This window comes from Triticum aestivum, chromosome 5D (assembly GCF_018294505.1).
Source record: "Triticum aestivum cultivar Chinese Spring chromosome 5D, IWGSC CS RefSeq v2.1, whole genome shotgun sequence".
Taxonomy (NCBI): Eukaryota; Viridiplantae; Streptophyta; class Magnoliopsida; order Poales; family Poaceae; genus Triticum; species Triticum aestivum.
In genome coordinates, this window is record NC_057808.1 from 280,592,308 (window position 1) to 280,610,210 (window position 17,903).

Here is a 17,903-nt window from a genome sequence, read left to right on the forward strand (position 1 = left end):
TATCCTTGCATCGGTTCTATCGGCTGAATCGGGTCCTTTTGGGGGTTCTGTGTTGCAGAATCGCCCGCAGAGTTCTTCGCGGAAAACAAGAACATCGCTGGTTTTGACAATGTGAGCTTGTTCAACTCGCTTTTTGTGTTTACTCTGGTGTAGTGGTCGACATCACTGCCCTGTGAAGCTTAGATAGGTGCCATGACATTTATTTGCCCCTGGATTAAGCGCAGTCTTGTTTAAAATTGACATGGAACATACTGCGCGGAACTGGGCTAAATAAGAATGAAACTGTCAATTAAAAAAATGATGGATGAACAGTAATATACTCCCTCCGTCCCACAATGTAAGACGTTTTTGCAAGCTAGTTTAGCTTGCAAAAACATCTTATATTATGGGACAGAGGGAGTAGTTTTGAAGGTAATTTCTGTTAGGTGTCAGCAAACTCATTTCAGTGACTTATAATACTGGGCAGCCTGGAAAATCTTTGTACACCACAATGCGGGAGTTAGTTGAGAATGCTCTTGATTCAGCCGAGTCCATCTCCGAGCTCCCCGATATAGAAATTACTATGTAAGTGCTCTTCAACAGCATTTCTATTATTGGGTTCTTTTTCGCTTGGCAATGTTAAAGAACACTCTGTGGATTCCTTCGTATGTCTTGCCAGAGAAGAGATCACTAAGAGCAAATTCAACACAATGATAGGACTAGTTGATCGAGAACGCGTTGATGAAGCACTCTATGATGATTTTGAATCATCTAAGGCTCGTGAGGTAATACTACCACTTGCAAAAAATTTAGTAGTTTCGGTCATTATTAGTTAACCAAGGTTTGCATACTGATGATATACTTTCCATATAAATTTTTTATTGACACCCATTTATCTGTCTGGATTGTCCTCCTTTATTCTGATACTACTGTAAAACTTCTCAATACTTAGAAACGCCTAGCTAAAGAAGCACGTTTCCAAGAAACACAAGCCAAAAATGCTGCTCTAGGGAAGAAAGTTAAGGACACTCCAGCTGCTCGCGGAAAAGGTCGGGGCGAGGCTTCATTTTTTAGAGTGACTTGCAAGGTATTGTCCATAATGACTAACTTGTATGATGAGAATCTATCTTAGTATCTTGTGAACAATTTGAATGTTTTGTATGTGTAGGATAATGGCCGAGGTATGCCGCATGAAGATATCCCAAATATGTTTGGGAGAGGTAAGCAAGATTTCAATATGATATTTTCTGTCAGATTTATTTTAGATTAAAACACTGAAGAAGGTATAATGGCATGCTGTGCAACATCACTGGTATTATTAATATTTTAATGCAGTGCTATCGGGAACAAAATATGGTTTGAGGCAGACGCGTGGAAAATTTGGGCTTGGTGCTAAAATGGTAAAATTTCTTCACACAATTAAGTAGGAAACCTTTCTGTTTGTCACGAACGACCCTCTCATAAGAATTTATAGCATCCATTCCCTTTGAAAGAAACAATGGGATCCAAATATTTGGCTGAATTTCGCCCTTCTCATAACAAAGTTTAGGACTTGTTTTCTTTCTTTTGGTTCATAGCTGACTATTTTCTTGTTTATATTGGATAATGAAAATGTGCAGCCATGCAGTATTGTTGGTAGCTTGGAGACATTGATCGTCTTGTGCTGCTTTTCACGATCCTTTTCATTGTGTTCCTGTATAGCCATGTTAGAGATATGATTATAAGAAGAAACGAAAGTTTGAACTACAGTTGTAAAAAGAAAATCAACATTTTAGTTAGAAGGGTTGTCCTATTTTCTCACTACATTTGTGTTTAATCTTCAATAGTGAGACATGTACAATTATGTTTTACGCTTGTAAACTTTGTGTTCTGATGGTTAAGCTGTCCCATGCATACAGAATGTGTGTGACATTTAGCCTCAGTTGAGTGAGAGTAACTAGCTGCAGTAAGCAGACTTTGAACATTGGACCTGTAATGGATATTCTGATGGATGATTATCTTATTCTGTTACTCTGTAGTTATGAACATGTTTGCAGTTAGGAGTTAAGACTCTTTGTTGCCTGTTCTGTCTAATTGAATTGTACTGCACAAATTCCAGTTAGTTTAACGTGTATTAAACAGGCACTTATTTGGTCAAAGATGAGTACGGGCCTTCCTATTGATATTAAGTCATCGATGAAAGGCCAAGATTATATCACGTTCTGTCGACTTGACATAGATATTCATAAGTAAGTGCTGCTTCTAGGTCAATGCTCTGTGCAATACAGTGAATGACTGGCCATTACTGTTTATCTTCATGTAAGTTGAATTGTTAACCTCTGCAGTTTACCTTGACTAATAGTGGTAAATCCTACTACCCAGAAATGTCCCTCACATTCATTTACATGAGAAACGTGAGAACAATGATCACTGGCATGGGGCAGAGATTCAAGTTATTATTGAGGGAAATTGGACAACTCATCGTGTGAGTAGGATCTCCATTTCTTTTTAAAAACTGAAATAGTAAACTATCACTACTAAGCAGATTTATAATTTATTTTCTGCAGTCAAGGATACTACATTACATGCGACAGATGGCTGTCATTACTCCATATGCTCAATTCCTATTTAGATTTCTCTCAGATGCAGCAGAGTATGAATTTTCTTCTCTGGTACTTCGTGTTCTGCTAAGTTAATATTCTTCTAATTCTTTGCATAATGACTCTGGTTCTTGCAGAAAAAATTTGACGATAAAATTTACGAGAAGGACAGATGTTATGCCTCCTGTCCCACTTTTGACAAAGCATCATCCATCTGCTGTCGATTTGCTGCTGATAAAGCGCTTAATTACAGACACTACAAAGCCAAATCTTTTGCAGTTTCTGCAACATGAATTTGTGAATATAAGCAAAGCACATGCTGACCGTTTAATTGGTGAGTTACTTAGTTGTGTGATATGCAGTGTGTTGGGGTTTTCGTGGTGGCTGTGGTAGTGGGGTTGTCAGGTTGAAAATCAAATAACTTAGCACTATCTACTTTGATAACCATGTATTTCTATGGTTCATATTTCTAAAGTGATATATTTTGAAGATTTGGAGTAACAATACCTTTAGCAATTACATATGTTCTTGCTTTATACATGGTTTGAGTTCATGTATTGCTATTTGCAATGTACTATACTTCCAGTCAAATCATTTCTTTGTGAAGCCTGTCTGTTGAGTTAAATATATATAGTGGTACTGTCATTACATACTTTGTTAATCTACCTTTGGTTGATACCTTTATCAATTTTATTTTGCATATCACAAATATCCAATTTGACAGGGGAAATGGGACCTGATTTTAGTGCAAAAACGACAGTCAACAGCCTTACATCACAACAGTTAGTACGAATACATCAGTTGTTTCGGCAGGCTAAGTTTGATGATCCCAGTGGGAATGTATGCATCCCTTTCCACCTTGATTTGTTAATCACTTTTCAGCTGCTTATTGACTAGTCTATCTTTCACAAATGTGCAATTAGCGATCACAGTATAGAAATCAACCAATTCTATAGTGTCTTAGTCCTGCAGGTGAATACAATTTACGTCTAGGTATCATAAAAGAGCTGCACCCTGATTTGGTTGCAACACATGCAAGCAGGTATAGCATTTAATCAGAGAATGTCCCAGATGGTGTTTCTATCTTATTTTCAGTTCAATTATCCTAATGTCATAAGGCTACCCCTCTGTTTAGCCCTCAGGTTTTTGAAGGGCATCCATTTATTGTTGAAGCCGGAGTGAGCATTGGTGGAAAAGATGTTAAACAAGTAAGCAACTGTTTGTTTTGTACTATTTCACAAGGAGTATTTCCTGTCTTTGTCATCTTAAGGAATATCCTGAAAACATGTTCTGTCTTGCTCCTTTTGTTGTGGTCTGGATAAAGGAGGAACCGCATACCTGAGCAGCAGCCACAAAGTTCAGGATGAGTTAGTTTTATTTCAATGGGTTCTGTTTCAGTGTTCCTTTTGAAGAGAGAAGCCGTGAACTAGTTTTTGTGATGTAGTCGGCTCCAATAAGATGACATGCTTTTGGAAATTTACTATCACTCGCAGTTAGTGATCTAGGTGGATTGGATACTTTATTTTGTTAGGGCCCTCTCCACAAAAGGGGGATGCCAATCTATTTCGGTTCAAGCAAGAAACAATCTAGTGCCCTATCCCAGTCTATATCTGTATACCTCTTCACTGTATGTCTACCCCACTGGGTCACGTATCTATACTTCCACGATCTGCTTGGCTCCCACCCTCCTTGCTGTTCTTATCCTCCCTGTCCTGTATTTTTCTTCCCCAGTCAAGTCTACACCCTCTAATCCTATGTCCCTACACCCCCAGCATTGAACACCTTTGTTTTCTTGTAGTTGCTTACAGTGTATGATGGCAGATACTGTGAATGTCAACATTGATAGTAATTTATTCAATCATTTCATATTTCATATGAAGTGTGTTAGATTTCTGCTGATGCTCTTTCTATCTGTTTTTTTTTCTCAAGTGAATTAGCATACGTTATATATAGTCAAACTCATACAAAGGACTGTTGTACAACAAACTGATCCATTATATATATAAAATGTACACCCTTATGAATTTGCAACTTGCAGACCACAAAACGCGTGTCCATTTGTCAGTGTGGCCCATGTGGTATTAAAAGAAAGATACCTGCATTTTTAAGATACCCCTGAATCGTTCCATTTACTGATTTAGTGGATAAACATTTGATCACACGGCTAAACCTATTATTTGTGTTAATACCACACGCCGAGCTCCAGTTTAATATACTAGGGAACTACCTTTCCATTGTTAATATTTTCCTTGCCGAGAAGATTCATGCTAAAACAATTTCCTTCTGATGATAGCAATTCTTATATTTTTTCAGGGTCTAAATATTTTTAGGTTTGCAAACCGCATACCACTTCTTTTTGAACAAGGTGCTGATGTCATCACAAGAACTGCCCTAAAAAGGATCAAGTAAGTTTTTCCTGTTAGTACTTCTGTTGTACTTCAGATGTTTGTCTCTTCCATTATTCTTGTCTTACTCTTCCTTTTAGTTGGAGCATCTACAAAATTAATCAGCAGCAGGACAAGATTGGTGTCTTCGTGAGCATTGTCAGTACAAAGATACCTTTTAAAGGAACTGGAAAAGAGTATATTGGGGATGATATAACCGAGATAGCAGATGCTGTTAAGGTATATTCAAACTTTCCTTATTTACTGTCATTGTATGGTCATCTACTCATCTGATATCAAATCTGCTTGCACCTTCAGTCAGCCCTTAAGCAGTGCTGTATCCAACTGAAGTCAAAGATAGTGAAGAAACTTCAGGCTCGTGAACAGCAGGACAGGAAAAGGAACCTGAACAAGTAATTCCTCTGCCAAAAAGTTTTTATTGAATGTTCTTTGGGCATGTGGTGATGTCTAGTTTGAGCATAGATGTCAGGCTGTTTGTATTTTTGCTATGGCTATGTTTTGAATCAGGGCATTTGCTCAATCATGCATTCAATAGTGCTTGTTGAATGTTGATGTTGGTTAATAAACGATGCATTGCGAGATTTAGGCTCACTTCGGAAACTTAGGGCAGTCTTTCCTTAATTTTAAGCAATATTTGTGTGAAAGAACAGGTTTGGGCTGGGCTGATATTCAAAGACTGATTTATGAACATGCTTTTTGACGCTGACACCAGATAATCCAGAATTAGACAAGGTCTTATCTTACTCTAGTGATTTCTTATTCACAGATACATTCCTGATGTGGCGAGAACAATTATGGAGACTCTGGGAGAACTTGCAGACGAGTCTCCCCCCAAGAGGCCACGGTTTGACAAGGAAGACGAGGAACTCCTCGAGAAAATAAATTCGGAGGAAGTGACAGAAATGACTTTTAGAGATTGCTTAACGCAGCATGTTGAACAGGTAAGGGCAAACCTAACACTCTAGCATGAACATAAACCAAAACTTGAAAGCAATATGCATTATATATATAGTTTTGCATCTTTCTGTGACTACACTGCTGCCACATAGAAGTCATATCTGGTTCACACAAATCTATTACCTCCCTCCCATTTTTTCTGTCTTAGATTTGTCTAGATACGGATGTATCTAAACCTAAGACAAGTAATTCGGGACAGAGGGAGTATATCTTTATGAACTTACATTATAACATCTTAAAACTGTCAACTGCCTTTCTTGGTGCAAAGTAACTTGTAGTCCTGAATCCCGGCATAGACTAAAAAATGTTGTACTACCTTTCACCGGTTCCGATTTGTTATCGTAAGATTGATCTTGTTTGCCCCGATACCAAAACCACCAGGTTGACTATGAAATGGCACTGGAGTATGCCATGCAGAGCGGCGTGAGCGAAGAGCCCCGCGAAGCAATCTATCTGAACTCACTCGAAGGATCTTACAAGTTCGTTGACTTCCAGAGCCCTGCTTTCGTGTTTAGGTTCATCCCGTGAGAGGACGCAATCGACACGCCCCCTTCCGTTCTCAGGTTGGTCGACAATAATGTGTTCCCATGGAACGGCGCCATACACAATTGTGTTTACATTTTCCCCCATTGTTTCCGGGATGATTTGTTAGGCTGTTCTAGCTCGCAGCTGAGTGTAGAGAGCATAAACATCGCAAGTGGTTTTAGGGAAGCCGCTGTAATTGAGGGTGTAACTTTTTTTTGTGTGTGAAAACATTCCGGATTGTAATTGTATGTTGCATTTGTCGAGGAACAAGCATGTAAAAGTACATTGGAAAGATTCTGAAGTGATTAGTATGTAAAAGGACATTGGAAAGATTCTGAAGTGATTTGATGGGCACCTGCTGAATTCATTCTAATGATTACTATATTCTCGCGATACCAAATTGCTAGGGGACTGTTGATCTCATCTAAAGTTACCCAGGAGGTCTCAGGAAACCATTAGCCCCTTACTAGCCCAGTTGGCATGTTAGGGCATGTCCAATGCTGTCCATCAAAACGGACACCTCGCTGGTCCTGTGATGCGTCACTCGTTGACGCTACTGGCGCTGCGATGCAGCACTCTAGACGCTGCAAGCTGGCGTCGCTTCGGCGGCTTTCGGTGATGCTGCATGGATGGCGACGATGTTGTGTGGACTGCTGCAACTGGAAACCTGGGATTGGCAGGTGTTGCGAGCGACCGACTCTTCCGATGGGTGTGCGGCTCTTGATGTGAAACGGCTGCTGCGAGTCGGGCGGCGATGCTTTCTGGCGGCAACGCGTGCTGTTGCGTTGCTATGGCCAGAGGAAAACGGAGCAGGGGTTGTTGGTGCGATTGAAGGAGGACGACGTGGCATTGTGATGACAGATCGAACGGCTACACAGGAAGGATCCGACTGCTCGGGAGTCTGCAGAAATCAGCTAGTTTAGCAGCCACCATAATTAATGGAGCAATTTCTCTTGAATGTGTTTGGTTGGGGGTAATTAGAGCTAGCGAATGAGAATTGAAGGAATGCGAGACTTGAAATCTAGTATTGTTTAGTTAGGGAGATTGGGAATTTATAAGAAAATAGTCATGAGACTTGAGACTTCAATTCCCACCGTTTTATTTACAGAGGAGGGGCAGGAGTTGGAAGGCGTTGCTCCTTCTTCGAGTCAGTCTTTCAGGCTTCGATCCTCCTCAAGTTCGTTCAGACGGATTAGACGGAGCTCTAGTATAGATTCCTGCCAGCTCTTTGGGACGTCGAGATTAGGTTTCTCGCCGTGTGTACACAATGACGATATTTCGCGTTAGGTTCTTCAGATCGATTTAAGGACTCAGCGACGACGACTGCAACTCCAGGGCGTTGGTCCTTAAGGGCACGTGCACAAAGACTTCCCGGCTACCATTGACAAGGTCAGACCGGCTCCGGTATGGGAGCGGCGACAACGGCATGTCGGCAGCTCATTCTGGCGGCAGTAATGGTCGTTGGACCTCGGTATAATTTTTATTACGTTTGAGGTGCTTGGTACTTCTGGTGAACCTTTATTATAGATCTGATCCTTTTGACAAAAGAAAAAGAGAAACAAGGAAATACAATTTCTTTTCAAATTCTTACACATACTTTTTATCATGTGCCAAACAGATAATTGAGAATAAAACGAACCATCTCATGTCTCATCTTTTTTTGGGAGGGAAATCTCATGTCTAATCTTGATACAACTTCCTGCTCTAAACTCCTATTCCCTTTTGCAAATATTGCCAAACACGCTATGAAAAATAAAAAAACGCGAGGAGGCCTCATCGTCAGATCTGATTCAGCAGCTGCCTTCCCTTCACTTCAGTCGTGAAGCAAACCATACTCCAAAAGAATGGCGGGGGACGGCGAGCTTCTTCCCCGGATCGCGGTGGTCGGCGCGGGCATCTTCGCGCGCACGCAGTACATCCCCAGGCTCCGCGAGATCTCCCACCTCGTCGTCCTCAAGGCCATCTGGAGCCGCACCCAGGTCAGGTGTCCCCGCCTCCCCTGTCCCCTCTCACTCCTTTCCCGTGCCGTGACTCTAAAGCTTAGCCGCTTCTGCTCGTCGTGTGTAATCTGACTGTCGCGGCGCTATCCTCCAGGAATCCGCAGAGGCTGCCGCGGAGCTCGCCCGCGATTTTGCGCCTGGCATCGAGTGTAAATGGGGCGACGCGGGGCTGGAGGAGATCATGGGAGACCCTTCCATCCTCGGCGTTGCCGTTGTTCTTGCAGGCCAAGTCCAGGTATCTGTGGGTCATTGAGAATTCCTCTCATTTCCGAGTTGATGCTCTGAGAATTTGACTTCACTGTTTACTCGTATAAAGAGCTGTTGGTACAATGCCGGACTGCAAAAGTAGTCCAAAACCTAGCCAAGTGTTTCACTCGCTGCTGTCCAAATGTGCAGGTTGAGCTTTCCTTGAAGATGCTCAAGGCAGGGAAGCATGTGATTCAAGGTAACTGGGAAAAGGAAAGCATATGAAACTGATCTTAACGGTCTGATTTGAGCTATATGACTGGTAGCGACAGTAAAAAAAAAAATTCTCTCTTGTTATTATCTGATCACCTAATAAAATATCCTAATTGGTTTCTCGCGGTTTGCATGGTGTATTTCCTGATGCTCTGAAGAGAAACCTGCCTCTGGATGTAAGTACACGTAGCTTTTCAGCGCTTCTTTCATGAGCACCATAATGGATACGACGAATACGTATGTGATCAGCTTTGTCCAAAAACTTCAGCGTCAACTGAAGCAGAAACTGCACTATCAGTGTACAACTCATTTCCAAACAAGCTCCCCTGTAAACCAATTTGGGCTGTTGGAGAGAACTACAGATTTGAACCTGCATTTGTGGAGGTAAACATTTGCAACCGTAATTTTTTATTGTTAGTATACTTCTGTAATCTCTGGACTTCTATCAACAGTCAAGCAAGTTGATGGACGATATTGGTGATATGATGAACATCCAAGTTATTGTTGAAGGATCAATGAACAGTTCAAACCCATATTTCAATAGCTCCTGGAGACGAAATTTTGTGGTAAGGAATCAAGTCGCCACAGCGTCCTTTTTCTTTCAGTGCAACGTGCTTTATCCGCAGTTCTCCTTACCATACATATAACCCCACTTTCCAAGCTAAACATTTCAGCTTACCTAACACATATGAGTAATGTATACTTGATTGGTTTGTGCTTAGCTGCACGTTCACTAAACATAAGGCACTTATATGTTGTGTCAAAGGATGATTTCGTATGCACATCTTGACAACCAATACTTTTATACCATAGCAAAGTCAATGTAATGTTTGAATAAATTGCATGTTTTTTCTTTTGACCAGTGTCATTTCAACTAGCTAATCAAAATGTCATATAACTCTGTTTGCTTATCTACGCAAGTTTGTCTAATTTTTGTGCGTACATACTCGAAATCCATGGAGGTGCTGGTGGCACATATTTGGCCTCACTAATTCTCTAGTTACGTCAATTTTTTGGGTTCTAATCTAGTGGGATATTTCTGTTGGCATTGAAGTGGAACTTCATACAATTCTGCAATAGCTAGGTCATTCAGCTTCTTCGGCTGTGAAGTATTCAAATGCTTGCAGTCATTCTTTGCATCAACTACATTTCTGTGGTTTTTCTCTCTTGAGTTCTGCAAAGAAAGAATCACCACATACTATTTACTTTTTTTGACATGACAAGTATTTTATCCTAATGAGTCCATATGTCTATCCTCGGTCCTTACTATGATAACAATAATTTGCAGGGTGGTTTCATACTGGATATGGGCGTGCATTTCATTGCAGGACTAAGAATGGTATTTCCCATCTTGTTTTTTTGCGAAAGTGTTGACCAGCTTCTGGCTTTTGTAAATATAAGTCATGTGAGTAGTCATCATAATCCATTTGAAGGATTTGATACTCAGTACGCAGACATAAGAAATATTATCCATTATATGGATTTGATGCTCACTACACAGACATGGTCGTTAAAATACACATCACAAGTACACAACTGGTACTATGAACATATTGAAGTAATTAAGTTTGATTTTCCAGTTGCCCACTTATGCACAGCATAATGCAAGTGAATTGACAAGGCTTATGCGTGCCAATTAATATGCTATTTAAGATTATTACGAAGGTTATTATTTTTTTACTTCTCCTTACTCTGTTAACATATGAACTCATTTGTAACAGCTTGTTGGTTCAGAAGTAGCAACTGTATCGTCTATCTCTCGTCATGTGGACACGGATTTACCACCACCTGATAACATTTGTTCTCTTTTGTAAGTTATGAAAGATACAAAGTGAATTTTGTAAATGTTACATTTTTAGATCTTACAGACCCTTGATGTGTTGGTGCAGCCAACTGGAAAATGGATGTGCTGGGGTCTTAGTATTTGCAGTTAAATCGAGGTCGCCAAAGGTTAAGATTTATTTTGTTGCAAAAGATGTGTGGCACATATATATTCTTTAGGCATATTAGGTTATGTATCATTCACCACATTCTTTCTTTTCTTCCATTTTTTGCTGATATTGCTAGACATATGATATTTAGATATTGTGGCGGGTTGATGGAACAAAGGGAACAGTACAAATTGAACGTGGAGTTGATGGTGGGAAGCATGGTTACCAGGTAAAACCACTTTTTCTGCAAGTGCCAAATGAACTTTCAGCCTGCTTCTCACTGTTTATCCGGCCTGCCAGTCACACACTATCCACCCCATTGGCTTCCCCCACTTGTTATTTGTTCCACGAGTTTGGTATTATTTTATTCATTACATCATGATCACAGTGCATTGCTACAAATAATAGTTACTCGGACAAAGGTGTGGAGTCTATCTCTGATTTGGAAAAAGGACTTTGGATTTGAAAATACTACTCGGATATGCACACTTGTGTTGGAAACTGTCTTGGATTCGGGCGTCCGATTCTTTTTATGTCGGACATGGGTCTCCGCATAACACTGAAGTCATGTTCAGGCCGCAGGATGTTACTGAGGCAGTGTATCTTTTTCTTGAGAATACACAAAAGATTTATGCATCATTACATTTAAGGAAGATAATATAGTTTGACTGTTACAACACTAAGTTGTGGACTTGGCTAGCCAAAAAACCAAGAATCCTATCTCAGTCATTTACCAGCACAGTAGCTTCAGCAATACATGGACGCAACCTTGGATCCTAGAGACTTAGCCGATTAGCGCGCGCAAATGGTCCTCTTCTGCTTTTCCCCAGACCGTGCGTCCTCCTGCACTGCAGCGACATCTGGTATCTTGTTCGGAAGGATGCAGGCTTTCCTTGTCCTCCAACTGCCCACATGATTGAAACAGTGTAAATCAACATTATACTTATGAACTATGTCATGCATTCACAGGTGCTTTTCTCAAACGAAAGTGGGGAGTGCCAGAAGACTTTTTACCCATTCTGTGGTGTGCATGAAGAACTGAAAGCATTTGTCCATGATATGGTGCAGGCTAGCAAAGTATGTTGTTAGTATTGATCAATCTCTATTTTTCTTTTCTCGCACAGATCGTGGGTTCTGATGATGTCAGAATTTACCATAAACCAAAGAACATTTGCCTATATTCCACAGAATGCTTAAAAGTATCCCAGGATTTCATCATACTCTCTCTAAGTTCCAACTCATGCAGGATGGGGATCACAAGGCTGAACCCCGCAGTTCTTATGTCGAAGGTGCTCGTGATGTTGCTGTTTTGGAAGCCATGCTTGAATCTAGTGCGAAGCAAGGAGCCATGGTGCAAGTGAAGAAATTCTAACAAATCTCAATTAGCAAATGAAGGAACATGAACATTCTTCTGCTAGAATGATCGGTCTGGTAGGACGTGAAAATTTGTAGCATCGGCGACAAAAGGAACATCATTTTATGATTATTATGCAATTGATGCTATAGGATAGGATGCTGCAAGTCGGGCTGTTCCCTGGAACCATCATTCTTTCACACAGATCTATATGACAGCTGCTACAGATTTATTTACCATATACTGTACTATCTATCACGTATACTCTTGCTACTGATCTTGTATACTATTTCTTGCATTTTATGTTGGGGAAAAATGTACTCTTGCTTGTTGTTTTCCATTTCAGCTGCATATACAGGTGGCTGACACCCTCAACTTGCGAAAGTGGGTCAATATGACAGTTTGGAGAGTTGTTTTTCTGATGTGGCATGCGATGTGGGTGGCACATAATTATTGGATTTCTTATATAATTTCACACTGAGCTTAGAAAAACACTGAACAAGATTCTGAAAATTTATTTTTTTTCATGAAAAACTTAGGATATTTAGAACTGATATAACATTTACTTTCAGGAGTAGGATATTAGGGTGCATGTTGTTGGGATTTTGGAAAACCAGACCAGAAAAAAGCCAGACTCTATTTTTCTTCTGAAGTTTGATTTTTATTTTTGCGGGTAAAAGTTTGATTTTTCTTCTTCCAGCTTTTCTAATTTCCACAAAATCTAATATTGTTTTGAGTATTTAAAAATTTATTGTTTTGAATATTTTTTACTGCGCTATTGTTTTGATTACTATTATTATTGGTTTACATATAATCATCTAGCAAATGCCACGTTGCCAAAACCGTACGCGTGTCACTGTGTCATGCCAACAAAACCACTCTCAAAACGTTGTTATAGCATTTGCATTCTTTCTCGCTAGACAAATGTTGTTATAGCACTTGCATTCTTTGTCGCTAGAGGTGAGACAAATCGACTAGCATCAATGGTACGTACGTGATATGGCAGTAGACAGTTTGGTGCTCAATGCTCCGTGATATGAGTGCGAAGGGATGGGCTCTTTGGAGCCAACCCCCCCCCCCGTTCCTTTTGAATTTCTTTTGAAAACGATATTTAAAAGTTTCAAACAAATGCAGTTGTTTTCCATGAAAACAAGTACATGTTCACTATGAATCTGTAAATTTTCGTTGAAAATATAGTGATTTGTAAGCTAGAAAAATAATCTCGGGCCATTAAAAAAAGACCCATTTTGATGTACGTGTTTGTTTTTCTTGTATGCCGCGTATGAGATATATTGTTAAAATATTCGTATGTATGTACTCTACATGCATATGTGTATGCATTTTTTCAATTTTCTTGAGATGCATACATATGGTATTTAAGAAAAAGGCTCAAGGAGCCCGTCCTCCATATGCTCTTTTCCAGAGAGATGACATATTAACCAACAAATCCTATATGCCGCTCGCTGCTTCACACAGGCGACCAAGCAAGCAAACTCGAGATGGGGCGGGCCATTAGGTAGCTACAGTACAGCATAAATTTTGGTTCTGAGAACTTTCTGGAAGGTTCCTATCTGGTTCTAGTAACTTCCAAAAAAGGTATCAACCCGGTTTCCTTTTTATGTTTTTTAGATTTTTATTTTCAAAATGTTTGAATTTTTTTAAAAAAATGTTGGGAAATTTCATTTTTTCAGAAATTAGGGAATGTTCAGAAAATTAAAAAATGATCTGAAATATCATTTGTTCAGAACTTAGAAAATGTTCAGAAATTAAAATTTTGTTTGTAAATTTTAGAAATTATTCTATTTTTCAAAAAATGTTTGTGCTTTAATATACAAATCAACCGAAGAAAAACTAAAAAAAAACTATCAATCGCCACAATGGAGTTGTTAACTTTTTTTTAGGGGTATCACCAAGTTTTATTACTCAAAATCCAGTGATGTGGGACAAAAAAGGGATCATGAGGTTGAACCAACCAGAAGTGTGCCCCTGATTGAGAGGATGCGAGAACTTGGCTAACCTATCGGTGTCGCTATTAGCAGCTCGACCTTCAAAGGAAAAAGTACAATTAGACATTTGAGACCTCCTATTAATCTCACTAATGATGTTCCATATACTCTGTGGCTTGCTTTCTCTATATCCTTGAAGCATAAGATCCTCTGCTAGAGATAAAGCCTCTCGACAGAGCTGTTAACAACCGTAGCGTTTGCTACAGTAAGCGACTTTGATACAGTCTCGTGCTGATGGGCCAGCCCACTTGGTGACGCCCCTATGCGAAAGGCTAGCATCTTGACACACAGAGCGTCATATATGGAGTCCCATATGGACAAAAAAAGGTTTCGATCACATTTTTTAACAAGAGAATATCTTTTGAAATTTTGAACTCTTTTGAGAAACAAAATTAATTTTAAATTACAAACATCATTTCAAAAGAGAATCATTTTTTGAAAAATTATGCCCAATTTTTGAAATTTCATACATAAAAAACAATTTAAAAATATGAACAATTTAAGAAGAGCATGCAATTTTTTAAATCCCGAACATTTGTTGAAAAACCGAACAATTTAAAATTCTGAATAAAATTTGAAAATTTATTTTCTTTTTGAAATTTGTGATTTTTTTATAAAATCACGATTTTTTTTTGAATTCGTGAGTTAAAAAAAAGAAATATAAAAAAGAAAAATGATTTTTTAAAAAGGAATCCAAAACCCAGTAAAAAACAATAGAAAAAGTAAACATGTTCAGGAACCTTCTAGAAGGTTCCCAAAACTGGCCAGGAACCTTCACGAAGGTTCGGAGAACTCGGTGGCTTGCATGTGTAATACAAGATTCCTAATAAGCAGAGTCAAATTGAAGCCAAACCACGTGAAAAGGTGTAATTAAGCATGTTATTATGCCACTAAGGATCTCAATCTCATTTTTCGTGCGTAGGAATTTGAAAAAGAGGTCCAAGTGAATTGTAAAATTCTTGGGTTTTCCTTTGAAATTGACAATATACAATTTTTTTCTATTTTTTCATTGCTACATTCCTTTAAACCAAAGGCGTGAATAGTGACACATAGGAAAATATCCTATTCCATGTGTTTCCTTCACTTTTTCTTCAAACCAAACGAGGCCTAAAGCCGTGTAGGTCAGAAAGAGTTCATCTTAGAAGAAGATAAACCTACGCATTATAGGAAAGCGATGGCGGCGCCCAGCTCATAAAGGATGACTTAAAGATATATAATCCAAAAGAATTTCATCGAGTTTAGAACTTGATTGATACTGGGAAAAAACAGACACTGATGGTAATCATACTGTCTATAAAGCAAGGATAGTTGCAAGAGAATTTTGCAGATTGTGTGAGTCGATTATGAATCTATCTCACCAGAAGCAATAATAAAGTTTAAATGGATTATGATAAAACAAGTATCAAAGGAGCTGGAATCAACATTTTTATGAAATAGTTTAACTTCATTAGAATGATGAGATTTGCGTATTCAAGAAGTTTAGTGGGAGCAATGTGACATTTCTAAAATTAGTATGTGGATGACATATTATCGGAAATAACATATAGTTTCTTAGCACAATAAAAGGTTTCATCGAAAAGAGTATTTTAATGAAAGACTCAGGTAAAATAGCTTATTGGACATCAAATTCTATGGAGATATATATATCAAGATATCCAATTGTGCCAAAACCGAAGTATGTGCATTTGGCAAGGTTTCAAAGAAGTTTGAAATGGAGAATGTTAAAAGATTTTCTCCTGATCGTCACATGGTGTAACACTTAACAAAATCAATGTTCCTAGACAATTGATGAGCATGTGTAGATGACTGGAGTTCAAAATACCTCAACAATTGAACCCATCATAAGATCCATTATAAGTACAAAGATGAATGTTCCTTATGTACTAAGTGGTAGTAACAGTGATCCTGAGATGGCTCACTGGGTAGCTAATAAAAAATTACCAAGTACCTCAGAATGATAAAAAGGACATGAATTTTCGTGCTATTGGAGGTCGTTGCGTGAGGCCTTCCCACTTAGAGTTTTACTTAACTGTTGTTTTGGGTGATTCCTAACTCGGAGGGTCAAAGCTGGTGTGTGTTGGTCAGGTGTGTTTACTTCCTGTCATGGTTTTATCACGACAGATGTCCTCATGAAAGGACTTAGTCGTAAGGCCATCGCCGCTAAGTAATAACTTGAACGGGGTTGACAGGAATCGAGAGACAAGGGTTTTATCCAGGTACGACCCCTCGTGGTGGAGGTAAAAGCCTACATCCTGCTTGATTGCTATTGATGATGATGATGATCTCGATTACAAGGGTGCTATTTCGATACCTCTCATCTCAAGAGCATCTACTTTGATCTTGTCTAAGACTTGTCTGTTTATCCTGACCTCTCCCTCTCGGGGTGCCCTACCCCTCCTTATATAAGTTGAAGGGGGCGGCTTACATGTAGAGTCCTAGTAGGACTAGAAATAGTGTGTGTAACCTTGAGCAACGAGACGAGCTTTGTTTCTGACAACTTGACCATGTTCATCTTGCTTGTTGCGATAGATCCATTTGGTGCCAATAATATTGTGCTTGCGTGGATCAGGAAATTTGACTAGCTCCCAGACATTAATGAGCTCAAATTGTTGAAGCTCTTCTTGTATAGCTTGAATCCATTCTGGTTCCATAAAGGCTTCTTCAACTTTCTTGGGTTCAGATATGAAGACGAATGCAAAGTGCCCACAGGAGTTTGCTAGTTGCGTAGCTTTTGACCGAGTAAGAGGACTAGGTGCATTGATGCTATCAAGAATCTTCTCAATCTGAACTTCATTTGCGACCCGAGGATGAACAGGGCGAAGATTTTGCTGTTGCTGATCATTGTCTTAATCTTCAGCATTGTCTTCAGGCTCAGCATTGTCTTCGCGTTGCATAGGAGCTGGAATGACAATTTTCTCTTCTGCGTGTTCCTCGGTGGGTATGATTTCTCCAGTACCCATTAGCTTGATAGATTCACTAGGAGAAGCTTCATCTAGCACATTTGGTAGGTGCTCTCTTTGCGAGCCGTTAGTCTCATCGAACCGCACATCTACAATTTCAACCACTTTATAGTGAAAGAGGTTGAAGACCCTGTAGGTGTGCGAATCCTTTTCATAACCAAGCATAAAACCTTCATGTGCTTTCGGTGCAAATTTGGAAGTGTGGTGTGGATCCTTGATCCAGCAGCTAGCACCGAAGACTTTGAAATAGCTTATGTTTGGCTTCTTACCGGTGAGTAGTTCATAGGATGTCTTCTTGAAGAATTTATGAAGATAGACTCTGTTGATGATATGGCATGCAGTATCAATGGCTTCAGGCCAGAACTTTCTTGGAGTCTTGTACTCATCAAGCATCGTACGAGCCACCTCTATAAGGGTCCTGTTCTTGCGCTCCACGACACCATTCTGCTGAGGTGTGTATGGAGCAGAGAGCTCATGAGTGATGCCCAGTGTATCAAGATAAGTGTCGAGGCCTGTGTTCTTGAATTCTGTGCCACTGTCACTTCTGATGTGCTTGATCTTGATGCCATAGTTGGTCATGGCGCGATTGGCGAATCTTCCGAAGACATCCTGCACTTCAGTCTTGTAGAGAATTATATGCACCCAAGTGTATCTAGAGTAATCATCAACAATTACAAAGCCATATAAGCATGCAATAGTGGTAAGAGTAGAGTAGATAAGTCCATGTGTAACAGCTCGAAGGGACGTG

General features: G+C 39.6%; 2 protein-coding genes across 2 annotated transcripts in view; both read left to right on the forward strand.

Annotated features, from left to right (window-relative positions):
• Window positions 1-6,784, forward strand: part of LOC123120981 (DNA topoisomerase 6 subunit B) — a 7,525-nt gene extending 741 nt beyond the window's left edge. The window contains exons 2-19 of the mRNA XM_044540935.1: window positions 57-111; window positions 467-564; window positions 659-764; window positions 932-1,066; window positions 1,148-1,199; window positions 1,315-1,379; window positions 2,101-2,207; window positions 2,341-2,443; window positions 2,526-2,611; window positions 2,696-2,892; window positions 3,283-3,398; window positions 3,515-3,600; window positions 3,694-3,766; window positions 4,872-4,963; window positions 5,044-5,182; window positions 5,261-5,355; window positions 5,730-5,904; window positions 6,302-6,784. Of these exons, the coding sequence (XP_044396870.1) occupies window positions 57-111; window positions 467-564; window positions 659-764; window positions 932-1,066; window positions 1,148-1,199; window positions 1,315-1,379; window positions 2,101-2,207; window positions 2,341-2,443; window positions 2,526-2,611; window positions 2,696-2,892; window positions 3,283-3,398; window positions 3,515-3,600; window positions 3,694-3,766; window positions 4,872-4,963; window positions 5,044-5,182; window positions 5,261-5,355; window positions 5,730-5,904; window positions 6,302-6,448 (1,927 nt within the window). The 3' untranslated portion in view covers window positions 6,449-6,784. The remainder of the gene's footprint in view (window positions 1-56; window positions 112-466; window positions 565-658; window positions 765-931; window positions 1,067-1,147; window positions 1,200-1,314; window positions 1,380-2,100; window positions 2,208-2,340; window positions 2,444-2,525; window positions 2,612-2,695; window positions 2,893-3,282; window positions 3,399-3,514; window positions 3,601-3,693; window positions 3,767-4,871; window positions 4,964-5,043; window positions 5,183-5,260; window positions 5,356-5,729; window positions 5,905-6,301) is intronic.
• A 1,412-nt stretch (window positions 6,785-8,196) lies between these two features.
• Window positions 8,197-12,509, forward strand: LOC123120983 (uncharacterized protein YMR315W). Its single transcript, XM_044540937.1, has 12 exons — window positions 8,197-8,424; window positions 8,540-8,680; window positions 8,842-8,890; window positions 9,063-9,080; window positions 9,173-9,288; window positions 9,357-9,470; window positions 10,193-10,243; window positions 10,626-10,714; window positions 10,794-10,854; window positions 10,987-11,064; window positions 11,805-11,912; window positions 12,082-12,509. The coding sequence occupies exons 1-12, from the start codon at window positions 8,290-8,292 to the stop codon at window positions 12,205-12,207; spliced, it is 1,086 nt and encodes a 361-aa protein (XP_044396872.1). The 5' UTR covers window positions 8,197-8,289; the 3' UTR covers window positions 12,208-12,509.
• Window positions 12,510-17,903: the final 5,394 nt, after the last annotated feature.

Excerpts from the sequence above, each read along its gene's own strand:
- LOC123120983 (XM_044540937.1), top strand. The coding sequence starts at position 8,290 with ATGGCGGGGGACGGCGAGCTTCTTCCCCGGATCGCGGTGGTCGGCGCG. Across the intron at positions 9,471-10,192 it reads CCTGGAGACGAAATTTTGTG|GGTGGTTTCATACTGGATAT; the intron begins GTAAGGAATCAA and ends AATAATTTGCAG. Across the intron at positions 10,715-10,793 it reads GATAACATTTGTTCTCTTTT|CCAACTGGAAAATGGATGTG; the intron begins GTAAGTTATGAA and ends GTGTTGGTGCAG.